The 24,528-nt window shown below is 41.2% G+C and overlaps 1 protein-coding gene across 9 annotated transcripts in view; it reads right to left on the bottom strand.

The window, feature by feature from the left end:
* RBMS3 (RNA binding motif single stranded interacting protein 3) overlaps positions 1-24,528 on the bottom strand; it is a gene marked incomplete at its 3' end in the record, with an annotated part of 1,264,947 nt that overhangs the window by 5,694 nt on the left and 1,234,725 nt on the right. For 5 of the 9 annotated variants that reach the window (XM_080673189.1, XM_080673187.1, XM_080673192.1 and 2 more), the window contains 2 exons: positions 14,114-14,194; positions 11,695-11,822 (listed from right to left, as the gene is read on the bottom strand). In XM_080673189.1, the coding sequence (XP_080529315.1) occupies positions 11,695-11,822; positions 14,114-14,194 (209 nt within the window). Of the gene's footprint in view, positions 1-11,690; positions 11,823-14,113; positions 14,195-24,528 lie in introns of those variants that run through there. The other 4 variants (XM_080673188.1, XM_080673194.1, XM_080673191.1 and 1 more) reach the window with 1 other exon arrangement.

The raw sequence follows: 24,528 nt of genomic DNA, 5'->3' as shown, positions 1-24,528 counted from the left end.
AGGAAGTTTATTTCTTTCTTGATCTCATTGGTAACCCATTCATTGTTTAATATCATGCTATTTAGCCTCCATATGTTTTTGCTGTAGTTGATTTCTAATTTCTTTCTATTGTGATCTGAGAAGATTCTTGATATAATTTCAATCTTCTTGAATTTATAGACTTGTTTTGTGTCCTAATATGTGGTCTATCTTTGAGAATGACCCAAGTGCACTTGAGATGAATGTAACATTCTGCAGCTTTGGGGTGAAATGTTCTATAAATGTCAATTAAGTCCATCTGATCCAGTGTGTCATTTAGAGTCACTGTTTCCTTGTTAATTTTTTGTCTGGAAGAAGATTTCAAATTCTTGAGGGCAGGGACTATATATATATATATATATATATATATATATATATATATATATATATATGTTTTAAATATATTTTATTGATTTGAGAGAATCATTGATTGGCTGCCTCCTGCATGTCCCCTACTGGGGATCGAGCCTGCAACCCAGGCATGTGCCCTCGGCCAGAATCGAACCTGGGACCCTTCAGTCCACAGGCCGATGCTCTATGCATTGAGCCAAACCAGCTAGGGCTCGGGGACTATATTTTATTTTTACTTTATACCTTCTAGAAGTCTGGCAGAGTGGTGTGCACATAATAGGTGTTTAATGCCTAGACAAATGTCACTTTTACTGTATGCCACTTTGCCTAGCCCAGTCCAAATAATGTCTTTGCTGCTCTTCCATCTGTATTGCAGGGTGGAGCTCCTACTGGGCTGACTTTTACTCTTAGCTTTCCACCCACAGATTAGAATTTTGCTAAATAATATCGGGGTGTGCTAATAAAAGAAGAATCTTTAAACTACCTGGAAGTCATATGTATGTAGGTGAAGGCCTCTTCCCTTAGTGCTTTGCAGGTTCTTCCGATGCCCAGTTGCTTATTTTAGCAGAGGAACCTCAGGGATGTTGGATATGGTTTTATAGGCTGTTCACCTTACAGATGCATGGCTGAGGGACCACCGTGGGGCTAAGTTCCAGCCATTAGTCTGTACCCCAACCTATGTACGCTGGTGCAGGGCTGCATTCAATCCAAGTAAGCGGGCCTTATTCAAATTGACAAAAAGCCCTCAACCATGATTTAAACTATATGACAATTAGCCTGGAATGACCCAGAGGGGTTGCTTTTCCTAATTTGCAAAATGCCCTCCTATGAATCTGCTATGGCTCTTAGAATCTGCATTAACTTGTGCCTAGAATCATGTAAGGAAAACGACTAGTTGGTAAATTGAATATAGCCATTTTTAACCAACAGATTAAGTCTCTAGGAATACATTTTTTTCTGAGTTATGCAATTAAAATATTCATAACAACAGCAACAGTAAGGGAAATTTTAGTAGTAGTAGTTATGGAACCAAGGTGTATATTTGATCTCTCTCTATACCTTTGCAAAGTGTAGATTTACTCCACTTATCTCTAGAAACCTATCTTGCAGAGTTTTGTGTTTTGTTTATTTTTTGCATCTATACTTTACTCCTACTCCCATCTTCAATCCCGGTATTATTATACACCAAGCAGAAAATGCCTGAAACAGCACGAATCTCTGTAAGAGCTGCTCAATGAACAGTGTCTTCCTCAATGGACTACACAGACCTACAACTCCCTCACAGCTCAGGTATGTCATGCGCACAGGTCCTGAAGCATCCATATTTATAAGCTAGGCTGGAGCTATTGCCAAGTTTTATAACCTTACACAGATGCTTCTAATAGCCCTCTCCCATCGCTTACTTGATCTTTCAAGTAATCTCATTGCTACCTGAAAACAAATGAGGAGAAATAAATAATTGTACTTTACATTTTCATGGTTGCTAGCTGAAGTTTGAAGGGGGAGAAAGTGTTGCTATTTATTAGTACCTCTCTGTCCAGGTAAAGTGTGAATAATTATGGATTGTACTGATATCTATAAAAATGGAAGGTTTCTAAAGGCTGTGATCATTATAAAAAAGAATGCTTTAAGTTGAACAGTGAGATTGCTTTAGAAAGAAAAGTGATTGCAACATAAAAAGATGTACTTGTGAATGATATCATGGGTATGAACATTATTTGCAAACTGAAAAGTTCTGTGCAAACAGAATGGATTATTACTCACACACTTAAAGGACATGTAAGCATGGTAGTCAAGGATATCACTTACACATCATTAATATACTTACAATATGTAGGGAATTGGTGTTCATGACAGTTCAGTCAGCCAGAGAAGAATCGAAGCATAAAGAGACCATGCAGTACTGGGGTTGAGATAAGAGCCTTCTAAGGTTAGTGTGGGTGTTGGAAGACTAGGAGTTTGAATTTAAGACCACAGTCATTTTGAACCCTCTCATCCTCCAACTCCCTCCCCTCACCCCTGCAACATACACACACCAATACACTGAGTGGCCAGATTATTATGATCTCTGAACGCATAATAATCTGGCCACTCAGTGTATATCCTATATAATAAAAGGCTAATATGCAAATTGTCCCCTCGACCAGGAGTTCAACCAGCAGGTGGACTGGCCAACCGCCCATGTCCCCTCTCATGCATGAATTCATGCACCAGGCCTCTAATATATATATTAGAGGTCAGATTATTATGAGTGGCCAGATTATTATGCTTTCAGAGATCATAATAATCTGGCCACTCAGTGTAAGAAAAAGTAGTGACTATATTAGGAAGTAGAAATCATAACTTAGAATTGTAGACTTTCAGAGCAGGAAGAAGTCTTAGAGATTATCTAATAATGTAATAGAGATTATCTAATAATATAATATCCCCCCCTGTGTCATTCCTGACAGATTAGCCTTACATGATGCCATGTGAAAAGAGGTCCAGAGTTTAGGAAAAAATTGCATACTAGACTCCCACTTCTGGGTTACCCATAGGCAAACTATGCATGTGATTAGGGCACCAGCAATGAAGGGTATCCAATAAAAAAAAAAAGTTTCAATCTTTTAAATTAGTATCAATATCATCATCCTGTGGACAAAAAAACAACACACACCACTCTAAGTTCTTTAATAATCTAAAATGTTAAAACAATAACTCTTAGAATTCCAAAGGAGGAGAGCAGGGCACACTAATCTTTCAGGAAGTAAAAAATTTGAAATCTTTGGCTTTCTAGAAGGTCACAGCCATTAGCATGTTAATAGCTTTGAAGAGAACTACAATTAAGAAAGCCTTTCACTTAGGTTAAAGCTGTGTTTCCCAACTCTGCTTCTGGCTGCCCCTCCCCACCCCAACTTCAGGGAATGTGGTTAATCCTCCCTAGGTGCCAGAGATCTAATTTACACTCTTTGGAGAACAATCTAATCTCTCACTTTAAGAGGAAAAGGAAGCTCCAAAGGGTTGAGTGGTAACTAGTCAGTGGCAAAGATGGCATTTGAATCAAGGGCTTGGGATTTTTGCATATTAGAATCTAATGCTGCTGGAAAGATGCCTACATAAGTCCTACTTGTTTTTAAGATTTCCTATATAGCACAAAGAAAAACTAATAACTTGGGCAGGACCTGGAATTTCCATGGAACTTCCAAAATAAACCACAGGTATCGTTTTTTGCCTTTTGGGATTAGAATTCAGAGTCCCTTCTGCAGTAATCTCTTTTAACAATGGGAAAAAAAAAAAAAAAGCATGAATACAAATGTGAAGACCTGTTTTTTTTTTTTTCCAGCTTGGAAAGTAGAATTTGGAATATTAAAATATTTGCTGACCTAGATCCCAAATATAAACTCTCTGTTCATATGCATATCATTTATAGTTCTCAAACTTTTATCCTGCTGGCCTTCTGCTGTGATGTCTCTAATTTACTTTAGAATAACTTTGGTATGTAGTAGACATTATGATGTTAAACGTGTGATGGGTTAAACTACTTTTCAGGGACGCTCAACTACCCTAATCAGAATTTCACACCACACAGGAGGTCAGCCGCCCTTTAATAAGAAAGGCCAGAGGTTTGTACCAGCACTTTAAACTATCCATATCTCAATTAACATAATGATTGTTAGAAATGGGTTGCCTGATGAAAGTAAGGGCATGGCAATTAGCCTAATGATGATGGAAATAAGCTGCCGTTTGTGAAATTTGGAGTACTCAAGATAATGTGGGTTGTCAAAAATATTTTAGAAATACTCATCACTCTTACATGAAAAGATACAGTTTTGCAGAGAAATTTGTAGCCCATAACTTCAGGGGTTTTGTTTGTGACTTGATCTCGAAACAAGACTGTTAGATTTTGGTGGCCTTTATGAGGATAATAAATGCTTCTGTGGGTGCTCTTGCATCTCTGAACATTTCCCTGGTGATGGTTTTATAATAGAAAGAACCCAGGTGTTTGCATGACCCAAATGCTTGGGCTCAATTTCCAGTGTCTTCCTTGAATGGTTCTGAAGAACCTCATGTCTTACCATGACACAGGTCAGCTTCCCTTGGCTGTGAATGGATAGCGTCACATTAAATTTCTTCCTTTTAGGAAATTTCAGAAGTGATTGTCCTCTGCTTACTTATTGGACTTAGGATACTCCTCTTTGTTTCCATTCAATATTTTATTGTTTTGTTGCTATTGCAAATCAAAAGCTCCTAGCACTTTGTAGCTGTTAGGTCTGATCAAATAATTGAATTGTCATCCCTTGTAGACCACTTCAAGACCCACATTCCCATTCCCTTAGACGACATTCTGCTTGCCAGACCATTATCCTTCCTCTCTGGGCCTTTCTAGCATCCGGGCCCACCCAGAGAATTCTCCACCTACAGTCCTTTAAAATCTCTGACTCCCTGTCCATGGCTGCTGGTGCCATTTTGAGGCTCAGCCCATCTAGTTTTCCAGATGACTTAATGAATTCCTAATTCTTTACCCCTTTCAGCCTCGTGCGTTCCTCCTTTGGCGACCCCGAGTGTGCTATTCTGAGAGTTGTAGGCAGCAGCAGCTGGACCTGGGCTTACCTTGGAATCCTACTCGGGTTACAGGACCTCCGGCCTCAATTAGGCCACCCTCCCTGAAAGGACCTCCCAAACCAGCCAAGGTGGATGCAGGATCCGGGACCTCTCTTTCCCATTGCTGACTCCACACTCAACACCAGCTCATTTCATCTCTGGTAAGTGACAACTGGATCACCCTTCCAGATTTCTGATTTGCCATCTCAGACAAAAGACCTAGCACTAGGCCCCAAATCCTCTCCAGTTGGGCCTCAGCCCTGGGACCAGGTCCCACAGTCTTCCTCATCGCAGGGGACGCCCGCCACGTGGACCAGGCTGTCTTCCTCTCCCTGGAGCCTGACTAGAAGGTAGCAACCCCCTCCCTCTAGTTTAGCTCCCCAGGGAGTCTCCCTTTGCTGCTTACCTCCTCTTCCTAATTTACACCATGGGGAATTCTTTTTCGGTCCCCACCCCTCCCCCCAAAAAAACACTGGGATGTCTCCGTGGGAATCTTAACATACTTGGCCTTTCCACAGAGGTCTGGCCAAAGCGCCTTGTCCACAATCTAAATTACTTATACTGGCCTGAAAATGGAACGTAAGATTTTAACATTCTCTGGGACTTAGTTTCTGTCACCGCAATGAAAAATGGTCAGAGATCCCCTATGTCCAGGCCTTCTTTACACACTGTAATCATCCTTCTCAGTCAAACCTGCTCTACTTATCAAATCCTACTTCTCCACTCAAAGCCCCCTTCTGCCAACTCTGGGCCTTCTGATTCGTCCTTCCTGACCTGTCAGGTCCCTCAGACCCTCCCTTCAACCTTTCCAATCACTGGATTCTCTGTTCCCCTTTCGGTCCCCCGAACCCACCTTCTTATGTCCCTCCTCTGGCTAGACACCCCCTCCCTCCATCTATGAACTCCACCTCTTCCTCCACCCCCTGGACCTCCTTACCTCTGAGAGGTGGCTGGGGCTGAGGGTATTGTGTTGGTACACACCCCATTTTCCATGTCTGACCTCGCACAGATTGGGAGGCGTCTTGAGTCTTTTTCCACTGACCCGACCGAGTCTTTTTCCACTGACCCGACCACGTTTACCAAGGAATTTGAGGACCTGGCATGACATCTACGTCACCCTCTCTTACCCCAGAGGAGAAGGAGCACACCTGGCTAGCAGCTAAGGACTGCCGATGCCCTCCATAGACAGGACATGGCAGCCAACCCAGTTGGCACTGACATAGTCCCATCTCAGGTCAGTTCAAGGGACCATCAAGTTAATTTTCCAGGGCGCTGGCTCCACAGCCATATGATCACCTGTCTCATTGCCGGACTCAAAAAAGCTGCCCATAAGGCGGTCAGCTATGACAAACTTAATGGAATCACTCAAGGTCCTGACAAAAACCCAGCTCTCTTCCTCTCCCGCCTCATGGAGGCCTTACTGAAATTTACCACCTTACACCACAGCTTCCCAGAGAGAACCCTTCCTTCTAAACACCCATTTTATACCCCAATCAGCCTCCGACATACACCACAAACTTCAAAAAATAGACACAGGTCCACAAATCCCTCAAAACTATCTCATTAAACTGGCCTTTAAGGTCTTTAATAATAGAGACGAGGAGACCCCAAAACAAAGGCGAGATCAGAAGGACTTGTACGCATGCATATAAGCATAACCAATGGATACAAGACACTGGGTGGGGGGGGCAGGTAAAGGCATGTACTGGGGGGTAGGGGAGGTCGGGGGGAGGTCAATGGGGGAAAAAAAAAGGGAGACATATGTACTACTATTTGTAATACTTCAAACAATTAAAAAAATTAAAAAAAATAAATCAGGGATCCAATTTTGGGATCTAGGTTTGTATAAAACAAACAAACAAACAATAAAATAAAAATTTTCTCCTATCTTAAAAAACAAAGGCGAGATCAGGCTGAGGCCCAGAAGGAGGCCGTTAAGCTCCTAGCCACCACTCCCATGAACCCCAAATGAAATGCCGGTCCTCCAGACAATGTAAGTTAGAGGCTAAGCCTCCTCTGGGCCCATGCTTCAAATGCAACAAGGAAGGACACTGGGCCAAGTCCTGCCCAAACAGGAGACCCCCGCCCACGGTGTGAAAAGGAAGGCCACTTGAAATCAGACTGGAGCCTCGCCCCTCCAAGTCGGACCTCAGCCAGTCCAGCAAGGCCACCTTCTGGGACTGGCCACTGAAGAAGCGGCCCTGACAAGGCCCCACAGACTTACACCACCAGGACAGAGCCTTGGGGAACAACTGTGGTGGCAGGTAAGCTGATCTCCTTTTTAAATGACACTGGGGCCACTTACTCTGCCCTCCTTCGTCCATTGTGGGGATTGATGGATTAGTCTCCCAGCCATTAGCCACCTCACATCTACACTGCATCTCACTAGACACACACCCCTTTCCCAAAGAACAACTTTCTTTACTGCAAACGTTTATTTAGCAGTTCTGCTACTATCAGAAGCAGAAGTCATTACCCCCAGACCTTAGCATGTTATCTCTCAGGAAAAATGTGTCAGTCTTAAATCCAAGCAGCCCGAGGCTGTAGTCCTAGAAGAGGCTGTGGGGCCTGCTCCCCCACTGCCTTTTCTCCAGCCTCAGGTGCCTAACTGGGAACTTAAGTTCACCTGATTATAGATTTTCTTTAAAAAAAAAAAAAAAAAAAGCTAAAAAGTAGATTTTGAACTGTTAACGTAATGTCTTATGCTTTGTTGAAGGTATGTTTCTTGAAAGTGTTCAGAAATGTCAATTTAAGAAATGCTGGTTGCTTACTTTTCAGTTATCATTAAAAAATTAAGGTTTCTAAGAGTTAAGAATTCTAATTAAATTGGCAAGAAATTGTATGGTTTCGGTAATAGAAGGTATGGGCATGCATTTTGAGGGGAAAAAGAAAGTGAGGTGAAGTTGTAAAAAGGTTTGTAAGCAGAAATGTTAAAGGAAGTTATACACACAGGCCAGTCATCCAGGACAAGCAGAGGGAAACTGACATATGGCTACAAACTGCTGTTTAACTATCTTCCCTAAACTGAGGACACTTACGAGTAAGTGGTTTGCATTTTTCCTCCCCAACCAGAGGGTAAATAGCTTAAATCACCCTCTTCAGGGAGACAGCAGAAGTCTAGTTAGTACCATTTGCCAACCACACCCAAGGACCAATGAAGGTAAGAGAATAAACCTCATTTTGGTATATTAGACTACAACCCTCCAAGCCAATGTCTCTCTTCTTCCACCAGACCATTTGTCATAATTCTTATTGTTCTAACTTTTGCTTCAATAATGCTAAAATTTATCCACCAGGTTACAAGCCCTGCTTGTACTCAGGAAATAACCACCCCTAGACACCATCATAACCTCCTTTTGTGCTCAGGTCCCTCTGACCGCCAGGTACAGAAACTCACCAGGGCAGAAAGCTCTGGACGCCTCGCAAGGGGGAAAACAAGAACCTGGGCCCCCGGGTAACCTAGCCTCCCCTTTCCTATCACTAGTCAGGCCGTTTAGACCCCTGATCTTTTCCTCCCTAGGGATAACATCTAGGCCTCCGTTGTATTTCAGCTCCAGGCCCAGAAAAGCAGCAAAACCAGACAAGTGACACTGTGGCAGCCTCAGGACCAGCTTTTACCTCCCAAGTCACTCAACAGGACCCCTTTCAAGCCTTCACCAACCAGTCTCTTGGGGAAATCATGCTGCTGCAACCCCTCCCTCCAATCCTGAGACATCTATACCGTGTCCCAGCGACTCCAGTCCAAGTCCATCCCTCTATGATCTCGCCTCCCCCTCTGCAGCAGTAAGTAACTATGGAGGACATGACCTTCATCCCTATTCCATAAAACAAAGGCTAGAATGTTAGGTCTGATCAAATAATTAAATCAATATCTCCTCCCCTGGGACTGACCTTTCGGTCACAAGGAACAGTCCCTTTCAGTTCGATCACATTCCACTTGCGGAGACCATTATCCTTCCCCAATACGGTCCTTTAAAATCTGACTCCCCATCCCTGGGTGCTGGCACCATTTTGAGGCTCAGCCCATCTGGTTTTCCAGATGACCTAATAAATTCGTAATTATTTACCCTTTCGGTCTCGTGCATTCCTCCTTGGGCGACCCTCACAGTAGCACTGTTAAAAAGAGGAAACTGAGAAAATAAACAGGACCTGTTGAAATTTTTTCTCCAGGTTTAAAGAAATGTCTGCAAGGCAATGCAAGTGGTTTTCCCATGTCACGCATTTGAAACGTTCCATGGTGCTTTCATCTCTGTCATGTTGTAGCAATGAGCACTCCCTGTGGAACATTCTGTAACATACAGTCCTGCGTGAGTGCAAAAGAAAATTCCCTCAAACGAGGACACCCCTTATAATTCTTACCTCCTTGAGGACAAGGGATGGAGGACTTCTCGTCTTGATATTTATTATTTGTGGCGAGCTCTGCATTATCAACCGTAAGAATCCATGGCTTAAGGCACATAATCATGGTGCCACTAGTTTTATGAGGACAGATTTAGACTTCCTCAAATATTTCAAGGAATAAGCTCCTTTGAATGGACTCATTATAAGGATAATTCAATCCCTCCTCTTTCTCCACAAACATCCCTCCCCCCATTTTTTCTCATCTGCCTCTGTTAGTGGCATCAATAACTCCAGAGTTAAAGTCCTGATCCCTTCTTTTCTTACTTCATTCTACCTCCCAACTCCCCACCATTATTACACTTGCCACCATCCTACTTCAGAACTCTGTTCCCTTTCGTCTGAACCATTGCAGTAATAGGACTGGCTGTTTCCACTGCCTACTTCAATTGGATGGACATGCAAAGAAAATTCTGGTTGAGCACCTTAGTATCGCACCTGATATGAGAATCTGGGTCCAATCTGCCTTGTTACACTATTCTACTACTCTGCATCTATTTCTCAAAGAAATGATCTGAGTTCTCCCACCCCATAACCTTGATCCTTCAAGACACAGTTTCAGTTGCCACAACCAAGAAAAACTAAGTGCATTCTTCTATGACTTCCTGTTTTACTTTTAAAAAGAGCCCTATTCATTTTCTTCCTTGCGGTCTATTTATCTTGTCTATGTGTAGGTCTAAATCCCATACTAGACTGTAAATCCTTGAGGGCACAGGTCCTGTCTCTTAGCATAGTACTGGGCATACGATGCTACAAGTGAAACAGGGTGTGGAGGTGGATGGGGAGACTCTCACCAGAATCCATGAGAGGCACAGCACTCGCCTCCCCATCACATCAGACAATGAAAAGGCAGGAAGACCCTGAGAAAGAGCATCTCATTGTGAGCTGACAAGTAGGGGCAGCTAAAGCTGATTTAATCAGACAGGGAATGGAGAAGGGGTTCCAGACAATACAAGAGGGGAACTCTGCATCCTGAGATCCATCCTAAAATGCATATCCCTCTCTACTCAGGGTGCATTGGTAACAGTCATTGAAATATAAACAAAATTCTGTCATTTCTTCTCTTACATCTCTCCAAAGGTTTTCTCACTCAGCACAAAACCAAGAATAATTAACACTAAGTCAAGTATCCAAGGACACAAAGGCTATGGAAATTCAACTTCATCGCCTACAATTCTCCCCTCTGTGGCCCTATCTACAACACTTCAGCTTCAGGTCCCCACTCCAGATCTTTGAATTTCTGTTGGTTCTGTCTAGAATGCTTTTTCTCCAAAGTGCTCCAAGATTGGCCTCTAATTATCTTACAGACTAGGTCTATATGAGAGACCGTCCCTGATACAAATCTTAGGTATCTACGCAGTCACTTTCTACCACAAGAATCTTTTTAAGCAGTCTGTGTTGAAATTCTGTTTCTTTATTGATCCATTGATTCTGAGTCTACTCCTAGTAGAAAATAAGCTCCAAGAGTTGGGGAACATCTGCCTCTTTCATTGGTTTTTCGCTAGCATCTACAATATTCCCTGTCATATAGTAGGCAATAATTGTTGATTGGGTAAATTGGAAAATGGAGACCAAAATGCAGGCTCACTACTTAGCTTCATGTATAATTTGGAAAAACTCTAATATTGAGTTTTTCCAAACTATGTATGACAGATCTTTTTTTAAATGGCTGCAATGTTCCTTTCTGAGTTCCCGTGTTTTGGTAGTGAACCCAGGGCTTGGTCATGTGTCATGCTTTGGCCAAAGGGGAAGCAGCAAATAAGTCACAATCAGAGTTGAAAAATGCTGGTCATGCCTGACTGATTTGGCTCAGTGGTTGAGCATGGACCTGTGAACCAGGAGGTCACCGTTCAATTCCCTGTCAGGGCATATGCCTGCATTGAGGGCTCAATTTCCAGTAGGGGGCATCCAAGCAATGATTCTCTCTCTCTCATTCATCATTGATATTTCTAGCTCTTCCTTCCTCTCTGAAATCAGCAAAAATATATATTTTTAAAATGTTGCTCATTTGGGCTTCCTCCCTTGTTCTATAAATTCTGAGTCTTCCATGTGAAGAAGCCTGCTGGAGGATCAAAAATATGTGCTCAATTGCTTCTATCACTCAACCAACACCCTGAAGCAGAGCTGCAAAAATGACCCACAGCTGTTCCCAGATGCTTGAGCAAGTTCAGTCAACTATCCACCTGAGGCTCAAACCGCCAACCCACATAATTAGGAACTAAATAAATGCTTGTCACTAAGTTTGAGATGGTCTGTATTGCATCAAAAGCTAACAGGTGCAACGTGAGAGAGTAAAGCCATGATAGTTGATCTTGAGGGAAAGAGCTTAGTGTAGCTCGAACTTACTTAGACTGTTGGTAAGAATATGCAGATGCATGTTCGTTGGATGTGTCCACTGCTATCTGTTGCTGCTGACCACTGGTGTCCTGGGATGAAGGTGCCACTGTCTGGGGAGAGGTATCAGCAACAACACCCTAAGGAGGCAAATAAGAACACAGAGCCTTATTGGCTTCAGCAAGGAGCCCTCTTCCAGATGGACTTCAGGGAATACCCCTCTTCCATTTGGCTTGAGGAAAACTGACTCAGTTAGGAAGCCACAATAAGTACTCAAAGGAAAACCACAGAGCATATGTGGCTTAGAGCTGAGAAATGCACCTCAATGAGCACACAGGGAGCCTTGCCAGCATGTCCTTGGAGCAGTCAACCGGTCAGAAATCGTTTTGCTCATATTTACAGCTCTTTAACCATACTAGTATGCAGCCACACTGAATGGTAATTTATTAAAAAATCCATGCAGGATTTCTACAAAAAATTGTATACTCAAGCATTTTATTGGGATAGTGCACTGTACCAATGTCTATATGATCTGGCAAAGCAATGGACTCTGACCTGCATAAACATTTACATTAAAGTTTGGAATTCCTTTAAAAGAATACTGTTAAAGGAGGTTTCCCTTCAGCAATTTGATTTGTTTTTGTTTTTCACAATAAGACCTGGAATTCATTTAAAGTTTTCAGATAAAGAGTCAAACAAACATCCTTAATTTTGATTTGCTCCTTTCCTCACCTTTTCATTCTCTTGATCCTCACAGATGCCCAGAAGAATGAATTTCTGAAGTTGGTCTCTTTAGGGACACATATTGGTTCCCAGAGAGGCATAGGTAGTTTTACTAGGTAATTATTAGGCCTAAAAAGGCATCTGTCTGAATATATTCTCATGGTTTCACTTATAGCCTTGAACACCTGCAGCAATATAGAGTTTCAAATGTTCTTGGTCAACTCTGCCACAAAAGATCCCTGAGGTCCTCAAAATCTGAAAATTCTCCCTTTATTAATCTTTTTCTTCCTAATACTGTTTGGTATTGTGTGTGTTTTCCTGAACCTTCCACCAGTATTTAGTTGTATGGATATTGGTGAATTTTCAGTGAGTTTTTACATAGAAAATGAATCCATGTTTTTCCTTATAAACATAAACTAAAAGCAATATATCAGAGTGTACTTCTATTTTTATTCATGAAAAACTTTTTAAATCATAGATTTAACTATAATTACATTGTTTTCAATAAGCCACACTATTGAATGTGTCGTTATTTTGTAGTCATCAAAATGCTCAAATTCTGTAGATAACCATATACCTTCAGTGTTGAGATAGAGAAATGAAAATATGTGGCAGAGATTTATGTTTAAATGTTCAGGTTCATAATTTTATCATGTCCTAGATGCTTTTTGATAGCTAAATATAGCAAGGAAAATGTGTTTTAATCACACAGTCTTAAAATTCTGAAAATCCTATTAAGACCTGTTAAATATTAACTGACGCATTCTTTGGGGCCTTACAGGTCTGGAACACATAAGAGATTTAAAAATTGGGTCTCTGTGGGTTCCTAAATTACATGAAGTGTCCTCTTAAACTTCTGAGTAGCAGCAAACACTTGTCACACACCAAATGGATTAAAGAAGTTGTGGTGTTCTTATGTATATAATGGAATATTACTCAGCCGTGAAAAAATGAAATATTGCCATCTGTGACAACATGGATGGATCATGAGGGTACACGAAGTGAAAAAAGTCAGACAACAAAGGACAAAACCCGTATGATTTCACTCATGTGGGATATAAAACAAAAATAAACTCATAGATGCCGACAACAGATTGATGGTTACCTGAGGGAAGGGGGTGGGGGGTGGAGGAAGGGCAAATGGGTCAAATATTTGGTGACAGATGGAAACTAGACTTTTGGTGGTGAGCACCATGTAGTATATACAGATGCTGAATTATAATGTTACACCCCTGAAACTTACATGTTACAAACCAATGTTACCTCAATTTTTTAAAATGCCAATTCTGACTCAGGAGGTCCAGGTGGTGTATGAGAGTTTGCAGTTTTGAACAAGCTCCCCAGTGATGTCTGTAATGCTGGTCCCGGGACCTCTCTGAGTAACAAGGCACTGGAGTTGCAATATTCCCCCCTCCCTATTTATGGGTATTGTGGTTAACATTTGATGGGATAGAGATTTAGTCTCTGATCTTTTCTCTAAATATGAAAATGACACTTCCCTCATGCTTTGATAGCAAAAATTAAATTATTTTATGTGCAAAGGAAATCCTAGGCATAGCCAAGTGTTGGCCCATATTTTCACATACTAAGTTTGCAATTTCCAATTTCAGAGAAGCACAAATATCACACATCGGGATTCCTTGGGCTGTGGGGACCATGGTATACGAATCTCCATGACCCTCTTTCTATAAGACAGAGACAGACTTACTTCAATAGAAACAGCTGTCGGAGGCACAGGCGTGTACTGGGGAATGTAGGTCCCTTGCATAGGAGCAGCAGCAGTCATATACTAGAGGGAATCAAAGAAAAAGGCAGGTGAACTTGGGATTGCAACCAAAGAGCAAAGTAGACATCACACGAGATAGGTGGCCCATGGCCAGTGCATGATTAGAGTTAAACTCCATTTGAACAAAAAGGAGGCAGTTCCTAGCAGCACAGAATTACCGCTTCTTACTGATTCAGTACTAACGGCAGCTCACCTCCACAGTCTCAGTACAGCTTAACCACCCCCATTCCCGTACTCTGTAAACAGTCTATACAGATCTCAAGTTATTTCACTTTCATATCTAAAACATAAACTCTATGAGGGCAGGGATGATGTTCTTTATTTTCTCCATTTTCCTGCTGGCATCTATCACATAGTAGGCTCTCAACAAATTATTTGTTGAATGAATGAATCAGATTGTTAATTTCTTGTGCAAATAAAAATAATAGAAGAATAATGTAAGAAATACTCATGTAGCAACATTGGGAACTGGAAAAAGTCGTCATTTTGTTACATCTATAAAATAGTTTCAGCCTCCTTTGTTCCCTCCCCATCCCATTCTCTTGTCACTTTCAGGATTTCCTTTTCAACTCCTTGAATTCTCCAAATTTTCTTCATCCAAATAAACAATGAAACATTCAAATCATTTTTTTTTCACTAAGTTGTAGCATTCAGTAACATATGTATTGAGGATAACATGTATTTTTGCAATGAAGATAGGGAGCCCCAGAAAAATTACATAGTCATCTAACAGAAAGTATGACCCGTATTTCTATTTCTAACACACATCTCCCTTGAAAACTCAAAGTTCTCCTCTTTGACAGTGGAATTTTCTATAGAATAAACTTTATTTCTGAGTTCCTAAACTTGGACATCACAAAACTTTAGAACCAGAATCCTCTAATGAAGATAAAATTTCTCAATTCATGCAGGTTAGAGAAATTATGTTTATGAAAAATCACAAGCCTGTGAATATTTATTCTTCTAAATTTGTTGAGTTCAAAAATTAAGGCCATGCATAAATATGCAAAACCTAAATTAGTATGCTTTACGTATCTTGGTACTTTCAGTACTCAAGAGGCAAAGTGATTCTGAATCAAGGGAATGTATGAATGGAGACTAGCTCATCAGTTGTTGTTTAATATTTATGGAGAATTATAGCAGCAAAGCAATTCTGGAGTAAATGTATCCTCATTGTAAACTCAGCACTGTCCTACTGTATCTATTTGTTAAAAATAAAGACAGCTTTAATGAAACAACTCCAAATCAAACAAACTGTTTGTATTCTTGTTGCTACTAATAACAGCGGAGTGCAATTCATATATGTATTAAACAGCCTTGTAACTTGGACTAAGAGTGATTGTTTAAAAGGCCTGGTGATATAAAATTATCTGAGATTTCTGTGCCCTGTCCTCTGTGATCTCAAAGCATTCATCACTCTCCTATTAAAATTGTCCAGACTATTATCTCCCGGAAGGCACGGGCCAAGTGTAACTTGTCTCTGCATCTTCTAACACACCGAATGCCTGATTCTTGATAAGTTATTGTTCAAGGCTGAATAAAAGGAAACGAGCAGAAAACCTTCCACTTCCAATTACAAATCTTGCATGCCCTTAGCCATTGATCATTCTGAGCTTATTATTTATATTAACTTCACCAACCCCATAATGGGTTTATATAATGTTTTAAGAAATACTTTATCCAACTCATTGTCCTTGTATCCTTAAGCAGATAATAAGTATTCAGGTATCTAGATTGTTGTCCATTTTTAAAATAAGTATAGAACTCTGGAGTCACATTTCACAGCTAGAACCCTGTGGCAGGTGTTTGCATTAGCAACAAAACCGCTTTAGAGAGTACATCGGGGAATAAATATAGTCCCCTGACTATTTCGCACAGGTGTTTTGACTGTTATATAGGTTTTAAATATCCTTTGATTCAGTTTTCCCTACAATGTATTTTTTATAGAATGCTAGGCTCAAGTGAGAAAAAAGCTGTGTTCCAACGCACTTCAGCAACGCTGCGTACTATATTCTTTTCTTTGATACTGACATGTAATAAAACACTTTTGAGAAATCATTATTTTACAGAAGCCTAGTTAAAGGTGATTAAACCAGCATTTCTAAAACTTTTTTTTGTAGCACCTAATAATTTTGTTTAGAACTCGTGCTCTAAAAAACGTACTTTGGAAAATGTTTAATTGAATCTCAAAAATCCTAGTAGATTTATGGCAAGTAGAAATATATCTATCTATCTATATAAAAGCCTAAGCAACCGTTAAGGCTGTTCTGACTGAATGACTGGAACGACCGGTTGACCAGTCACTATGACACGCACTGACCACCAGGGGGCAGACACTCAATGCAGGAGCTGCTCCCTGGTGGTCCGTGTGCTCCCACAGCCAACCTCCATGGCTCCTCCCCCTGGCCATCTGGCCCTGGTCACCTGCCAGGCCTAGGGACCCCACCCGTGCACGAGTTCGTGCACCGGGCCTCTAGTGTGTGTGTGTGTGTGTGTGTGTGTGTGTGTGTGTTTAACCAACTATGAATTTATCTAAGCACAGAGTTGATACTGTTGTGGTTCATGTTCTACCCTTAGGTCATCATTTTCTAAGAACATACTAGTAAAAGGACAATCCACTATGGAGCTGATTATTTTCTTTAAAAAAAAAAAGTTTGTGTTTTTAAATTGATTTCAGATAGAGGAAGGGAAAGGGGGAGGGAGACATAAACATCAATGATGAGAGAGAGAATCATAGATTGGCTGCCTCCTGAATGTGCCTCCACAGGGAATCAAACCGTGACCTCTTGGTTCAGGGGTCAATGCTCAACCACTGAGCCACACCAGCTGGGCCAAGTTGGTTTGTTCTATTCCAGAGTTACTAATTACAACTTTGCAAGTGGGCCTAATAAGTGTATCTTTTGCATAAGATGATGCCATCACTGGCACCCATCTGCAGGACAGGACTTTGATCTGTCTCTGCTCCACTGTCTGCATCTCTAAGGAGGTGGTTCTGTAAACTCGATTTAGGAACATGATCTGAGGCTTTAGAAAGCAATCTTCACTAGCTCACCCCATTTTTTAAGACCTCTAATGCCAAACTAGAGTTCCTAGGCTGTGTAGTTAATGGAAAGCATATTCTGTAATTCTTAGCTAAGCTTCTTCAAATGATTCTGAGTTATTCCAAACCTCATCTGTGTTTTGTTCAGTAAAAAGGAATCGGCAAATCTTCACACCTCCCATGACATTCGGTGAAGTGGGAACATGACCTAAACTGAACTGCTTAAGGTGTAAGTTCATACTCGTCTTCTGTTTAGAACAACGCTGTGTGCTAGGCAGGATGGTTCACCCATTTTACACACTGAGAAACTGAGACCTACATATGAGAATAAACTCCAGTTCTTCTGACCTGTGATTTAGCACTTTTCAATCCACTTCATTATCTTTTAAATTAAGTAAATAAGGTCTTAAGAGGCCCCTTTTGATCATTACTATGTAATATAGATACTGTTTTTTCTTAACTAATTAGAGGCCTGGTGCATGAAATTCGTGCACTTGGGGGCGGGGGATCCCTCAGCCCGGCCTGCACCCTCTCGCAGACTGGGAGCCCTTGGGATGTCTGACTGCCATGGAGGTGGGAGAGGCTCCCACCACTGTCTCTGTGCTCGCCATCCAGGAGCCCGGCTTCTGGCTGAGCGCCTGTGGGAGCGCACTGACCACCAGGGGGCAGCTCCTGCGTTGAGCGGGATCAGGCCAAAAGCAGCTCTCCTATGTCCCCCGTGGGGTCCCAGATTGCGAGAGGGCACAGGCCAGGCCCAGGGACCCCACTGGTGCACGATTGGGGCCGGGGAGAGACACGGGAGGCTGGCCAGTCAAGGAGGGACTGCAGGAGGGCTCCAGGGCATGTCCGGCCCGTCTGGCTGAGTCCCAAATGGCCGGACCCCAGCAGCAAGCTAACCTACTGGTTGGAGCATCTGCCCCCCTGGTGGTCAGTGCACATCATAGCAACTGGTTGACTGGTTGACTGTCTGCCCCCTGGTGGTCAATGCACGTCATAGCGAGCAGTTGAGCTGCCTTAGCATATCATTAGCATATTATACTTTGATTGGTTGAATGGCCGACCGGACAATTGGACACTTAGCATATTAGGCTTTTATTACATAGGACTAGAGGCCCCGTGCATGAAATTCATGTATGGGGGCAGTGCCTCAGCCCGGCCTGCACCTTCTCACAATCCGGGACCACTGGCTACTAACCGCTCCCCTGCCTGCCTGCCTAATCACCCATAACCACTCTGCCTGCCTGATCGCCCCTAACCACTTTCCTGCCTCTCTCATTTCCCCTAACCACTCACCTGCCTGCCTGATCACCCCTAACCACTCACCTGACTGCCTGATTGCCCCTAACCACTCTTCCTATCTGCCTGTTCACCCCTAACTGCTTGCCTGCCTGCCTGCCTGATCGCCCCTAACCGCCTCTGCCTGCCTACCTGCCTAATCACCCATAACCACTCTGCCTGCCTGATCGCCCCTAACCACTTTCCTGCCTCTCTCATTTCCCCTAACCACTCACCTGCCTGCCTGATCACCCCTAACCACTCACCTGACTGCCTGATTGCCCCTAACCACTCTTCCTATCTGCCTGTTCACCCCTAACTGCTTGCCTGCCTGCCTGCCTGATCGCCCCTAACCACCTCTGCCTGCCTACCGATCACCCCTAACTGCTTGCTTGCCTGCCTGATCGTCCCTAACTGCTTGCCTGCCTGACTGCCTGATCGCACCTAACTGCCTCTGCCTCAGCCCTCACCATAGCGGCTTATCCAGAAGGACATCTGGAATGACGTCCAGAAGGTTGTTTGGCTGTCCAGTCTAATTAGCATATTTCACTTTTATTATTATAGATGAGGTCAGTTCAGTTCAATATGCTGTGTGTGAGTGTGTGTGCGTGTGTATGTATTTTAATGGGAAAAAACCAACAACCCTACTTTCGGGTTGCTTTTTTTTTCTTTGGCCATGAGAAAACTAAGACAGGGCTTGAGAGTGTTGTTTGAAAATTAGGAACAGACGTTTATTTCAAACAAGTTGATGCTATTCAGTTTTATACCCTGTAAAACTATTATCTCTGGATAAACTTGCACAACAAAATCTTCTGTAGTGTCTACCTCTTGAGGTAAAGCCTCAAGAAGTGGAAACCTTGTAAATTTAGGAGCGAGTGCTTACAGGACATGGTTATAGCTATATGTAAGACCAATTCTCAGCTTTACGTAATTGGTGACAAATAACCCTGCATTTTCTTTGCAAGCACAGAGCTTGATTTCCTTAAGAGATAAAGTACAGTCAGACTTAATAATCCAGGATGCACAAAAAATTGCTTAGATCTGGGTGCTTCCAAGGTGGCTTTCATTTGATCCAGTTCGCAAGTCACATAGGACCAAGAGGAGGACCTATGACAGTGGTCGGCAAACCGCGGCTCGCGAGCCACATGCGGTTCTTTGGCCCCTTGAGTGTGGCTCTTCCACAAAATACCACGTGCGGGCGCGCACGTACAGTGCGATTGAAACTTCATGGCCCATGCGCAGAAGTCGGTTTTCAGCCTGGGCGAGTCTATTTTGAAGAAATGGCGTTAGAACACTCAAGGGGCCAAAGAGCCGCGGTTTGCCGACCACTGACCTATGACATAAAAAAATCTTTCACTTGATAAATCCCTTTGGGTTACTTATTAAAACCATAACAAGAATGGATGTGCATCCTTGAAACTAATTTCTTTTATGGGTATTTCTCAAAAGCTAGAAAATGTCTGTCATAATTCTTTCATAAGTGAAAATTATTTTGTATTTTTTCTTGATATGACTGATGGGAACATTAAAATGAAATATAGGTAAAATGAACAAGTTCATACCATATTTCCCTGTACTGTGCAGCACAAAGTTTGGCATGATTGGATAAATTGGTATTTTTTGGTAAACCATTTGATGATTTTTACATATTCTGAAAGCAACAGATTTTCACATCTATGTAGGAGACCTGGATAGCCGCTTTCAAACCCACAGAATAAATTCCAGACTCCATCACTTGCTCCAAGAAGTCTAGACACTGCATCACAAAGATATTTACACAAAGAGAAGGAAAAAATGGTGAAACTGGAGAGGAGTTGTGTTTTTGCCTGTTTAAGTTACAACAAACTGTTTCTGTTACTGGGGAACCATTGATTATTTCCCAGAAAACAAAGAAAACTTAAATTTTCAGTTTTGGATTTACTTTCTTTTTCCCCACCGAAACAAATAAAAAATGTTTGATATGTTTCTTGTGAGGAAACATATTTTGATTATTTGTAAAGCAAAGGAGTGGCAAGAAAGTCCCCACATTTCAATTTTTGGAATTTCCTAAAATACTTGATCAAACTTGCTCATTTGGAATTATCATTATACTGTTTAGATTGTAAATTAGTGCTTTAGTCCTTGCTATAAAATTCATAAATCTGCTTAACAAATTTCAGCAAAGAAAGCTTTCCAGGCTCTATCAAACCCAGAAAGTCAATGTGAACGATACAGGAAAGTCATAAAATGCACCTCAGGAAGGAAGCTGAGCGAATAAAGCAGCAATTGTGGTCGATGATGCTAACAGCGTGCAGAGTGAATTACTTTTAAGGTCATCTAGTTTCTTCTGATAAAGGAAATTTGAGGATATAGACAACAACCTGAGTTATGATTCATCAGGGTTGGGTGAGGGGCTAAGGGAGAGGCACTGTGTTCCTTGGGTAGAGGTATCCTGCAGTTTGGAGGGCATATTTTTTGAATTTGTAAAACTGTGGAGCAATTGGGGAGCAATACTTGACTTTGAAATTGAAAATTTCTATCATTTTGCAGGTTTGCTTAAAGTAGTAATAGCTGCCAGAGTAGAAATCTTAGAATGCTTTCTATGTGTTCATGCCACTAATGAATGAATGAGAGACTATGCACAGAGAGGATAAGGCTGGATTCCTACCTGGACCTGTACTGCTCAGTTCCTGCTATATGCTTTCTACGGTTGTCAATGAAATGATGGGAAAGGAAGTCGGATCTCCATCCAGAATAGTAGTAGTGTAGGGTTTCATAATGTTTTATGTTAGTATCCTATATAATAAAAGGCTAATATGCAAATCGACCGAACGGCAGAATGACCAGTCGCTAGGACACACACTGACCACCAGGGGGCAGATGCTCAACGCAGGAGCTGCCCCCTGGTGGTCAGTGTGCTCCCACAGGGGGAGTGCCACTCAGCCAGAAGCTGGGCTCACAGCTGGCAAGCACAACGGTGGTGGTGGGAGCCTTTCCCGCCTCCACAGCAGTGCTAAGGATGTTAGGCCCTTGGGGAGTGGGCCTAAGCTGTCAGTCGACATTCCCTGAGGGCTCCCAGACTGTGAGAAGGCATATACTAGGCTGAGGGACCCCCTCAAGTACACAAATTTTGTGCACCAGGCCTCTAGTTAATTTATAAAGTAGACTACTTAACTCTTTAAGATGCTAGTATGGAAATATCAAAGTAGACTGTTGTAACAGCAGTAACTATCCCTGAAGAGTAGGTGGAAGTGAATACAGATAGTAGCATATACCGCACACACTAGAAGTAAAAACACTCAAAGTGAGAAAAAGAATAGAAATGGGAGCCCAGAATTATTGGTAGCCTATATTATTCCACCCATTTCCCCAGAATAGTATTGAGCATATCCCACAGAGAGATGTGTTGTTAAATTATTAAACAAAAAATACAGACTGTTGTATTTGGGGGGCGGGGCCATTTGGGGGTGGCATACAGCAGAGTAACAAGAATGACTCTTGGAGGTTGTGTTCAGCTTGAAATTCACAAACCTTATCTGTAAGCAATAGCCATGATCACAGGCTTTTGATCACAAAAGCCTTCAATTTTGTAGAAAAAGTAATTTTCATGAATGTTTTGGGAAAAAAAAATAACAAAGCCCATTAAGTTCAAGCATGTTCACAGATCATTGTGGCAGGAGTGAAAATAAAAGATTATACTATGGAAATATAGCTGATTAAGAAACTATGTTTTAAAAATTGAACTAGAAACAGCTCTATTTACACACTATGAATTATTTCCTCCCCCCTCCTCAAATTTTTGTGTGATAGGTAACATAAAACCTAGAGAAAGATGGGACAGAAGAGAGATCCAGTAAACCACAAAGACAACTCAGGAAATAAAAATAAATCAGATAAAAACTGAAAATGAATTGTACATCAGATTTCAGAATGGAGGGGAAACTATGAAAGCATATGTACAATGGAGTAGTGGAAATGAAAGTCTAATGGAGTTAAACAGAGAATGGAAAGTGAGAAAGTAGAAAAGATAATGGGATATTATGAACAACTTTATGCCTATAAATTTGACAACTTATACTAAATAGACAAATTTTTTGAATAGCACAATTTAGCGAAAGTGACACACAAAAAAACAGAAAATTTGAGTAGCTCTTTGTACTAAAGAAATTGAATTCATAATCCAAAACCTTCCCACAATAAAATCTTCAACTGATTTTTCCAAACATTTCAGAAATAATTAATAACCAGTCTTGTATAAATTCTTACAGAAAATAACACAAAGGAACACTTCCCAACTCATTTCATGAAGATAGCATACTCCTTATACCAAAAACTGACAGGGACATTACAAAAAGGAGAAACTACAGCTCAATATATCTCATAAACATTTATACAAACTTCCTAAATTTATTTCAGGATTAAAAAGTAAGTTTAATATTTGAAAATAAGTCAACATAATTCACCACATTGGTAGAATAAAGAAGAAAATTGTATGGTCATTTCAAAAGACTCAGAAATATCTTTGATAAGATCTAATACCTGGATATGAGAACATGTCTAGGTACATGAAGAATAAGTGGAAATTAGGAATAAAAGGCTATATACCAAACACACACAGCTAACATCATAATTAATGGTGATATACTGAACACTTTCTATTTGAACTTTGGAATGAGATAAAGATATTCAGTATCGTCTGTTCTAACTTTGTTTTAGTGTTTTCAGGTAGTGTAATAAGAAAAAAGAAGGCATATAGATGAAGAAACTATCACAATGACATGACTAATGCATAGACATTCCAAATAATATATTTTAAAAAATGGCTTCAATTAATAAGGACATTTAGCAAGACTCCTGGATATGTCAATAAAAATTTATATTTGTATATATCAGCAACAATTAAAAAAATTTAAAATACTGTATCTATAGCATAAAAAATATTAAATACCTAGAAATAATTTTGAGAAAAGGCATGAAAACTATCATACTGAAGTTGAAAAATTTTGCAAAATATTGAGGGAACTTGAAGCAATTGTACAAGGGATCTCTATATATTATTTCTTAAAACTATATGTGAATCTATAATTACTTATATAGTTGAATAAAAACAAAACAACCATAAAAAATGTATATATAGTCACTCAAACACTTTTCAAAAGAGTATCTAAAATTCAAAGGGCCAATATGCATATGAATACAGACCCTACTCATTGGTCATTAGGGTGATATAAGTTATCAATATGATGATATAATACTACATTCCTACCAGGAGGGCAAAAAATATAAAAAAATGGACAATACCAAGTGTTGGAGAGGATACAGACAAGAAGCACTCTCAGACACTGCTAGAAGGAGTTCAACTTCGGGCATCCACTCTGTAAAACTGTACGGCAGTAACAAAGAAGCTGAACATTTACAGAGCCTATCACCAAGCAATCCTACTCCTAGATATGTGAATGGCAGAAATCCTTTCAAATACACACCAAGAGATACGTAAGAAACATTTAGAGCAGCATATTTAGAATTGTTCCAAGTTGAAAATAACCTAAATGTCAATCCACAGTACAATGAATAAGTTCTGATATATTTATATCCTATATAATAAAAGGGACTAGGGACTGGCAAGCAGGTGGAAGATGGCCCTGATCATAGGCTAGGCCTAGGGACCCTACCCGTGGTAGTCAGAGAGCAGCATGTCTGAAACTGAACTAGAGCTTGAAATGAATAATTTGCATATTCAGTCTAATATGCAAATAGACTGAACTGTGGAATGACTGGTCACTATGACGTGCACTGACCACCAGGGGGCAGACACTCAACGCAGGAGCTGCCCCCTGGTGGTCAGGGCGCTCCTACAGGAGGAGCGCTGCTCAGCCAGAAGCAAGACGGGAGCCTCTCCTGCCTCCATGGCAGTGCTAAGGACCCCTGGGGGATGTCCTGGACTGCGAGAGGGCGCAGGCCGGGCTGAGGAACCCCTCCCCCACAATGCACTAATGTTGTGCACTGGGCCTCTAGTATAAACAATAACAAAACTCTTCAAATA

The sequence above is a fragment of the Plecotus auritus genome (genome assembly GCF_963455305.1).
Source record: "Plecotus auritus genome assembly, chromosome: 6".
Lineage (NCBI taxonomy): Eukaryota > Metazoa > Chordata > Mammalia > Chiroptera > Vespertilionidae > Plecotus > Plecotus auritus.
The sequence above is the reverse complement of the archived record's forward strand: the minus strand, read 5'-3'. Positions and strand labels throughout refer to the sequence as shown.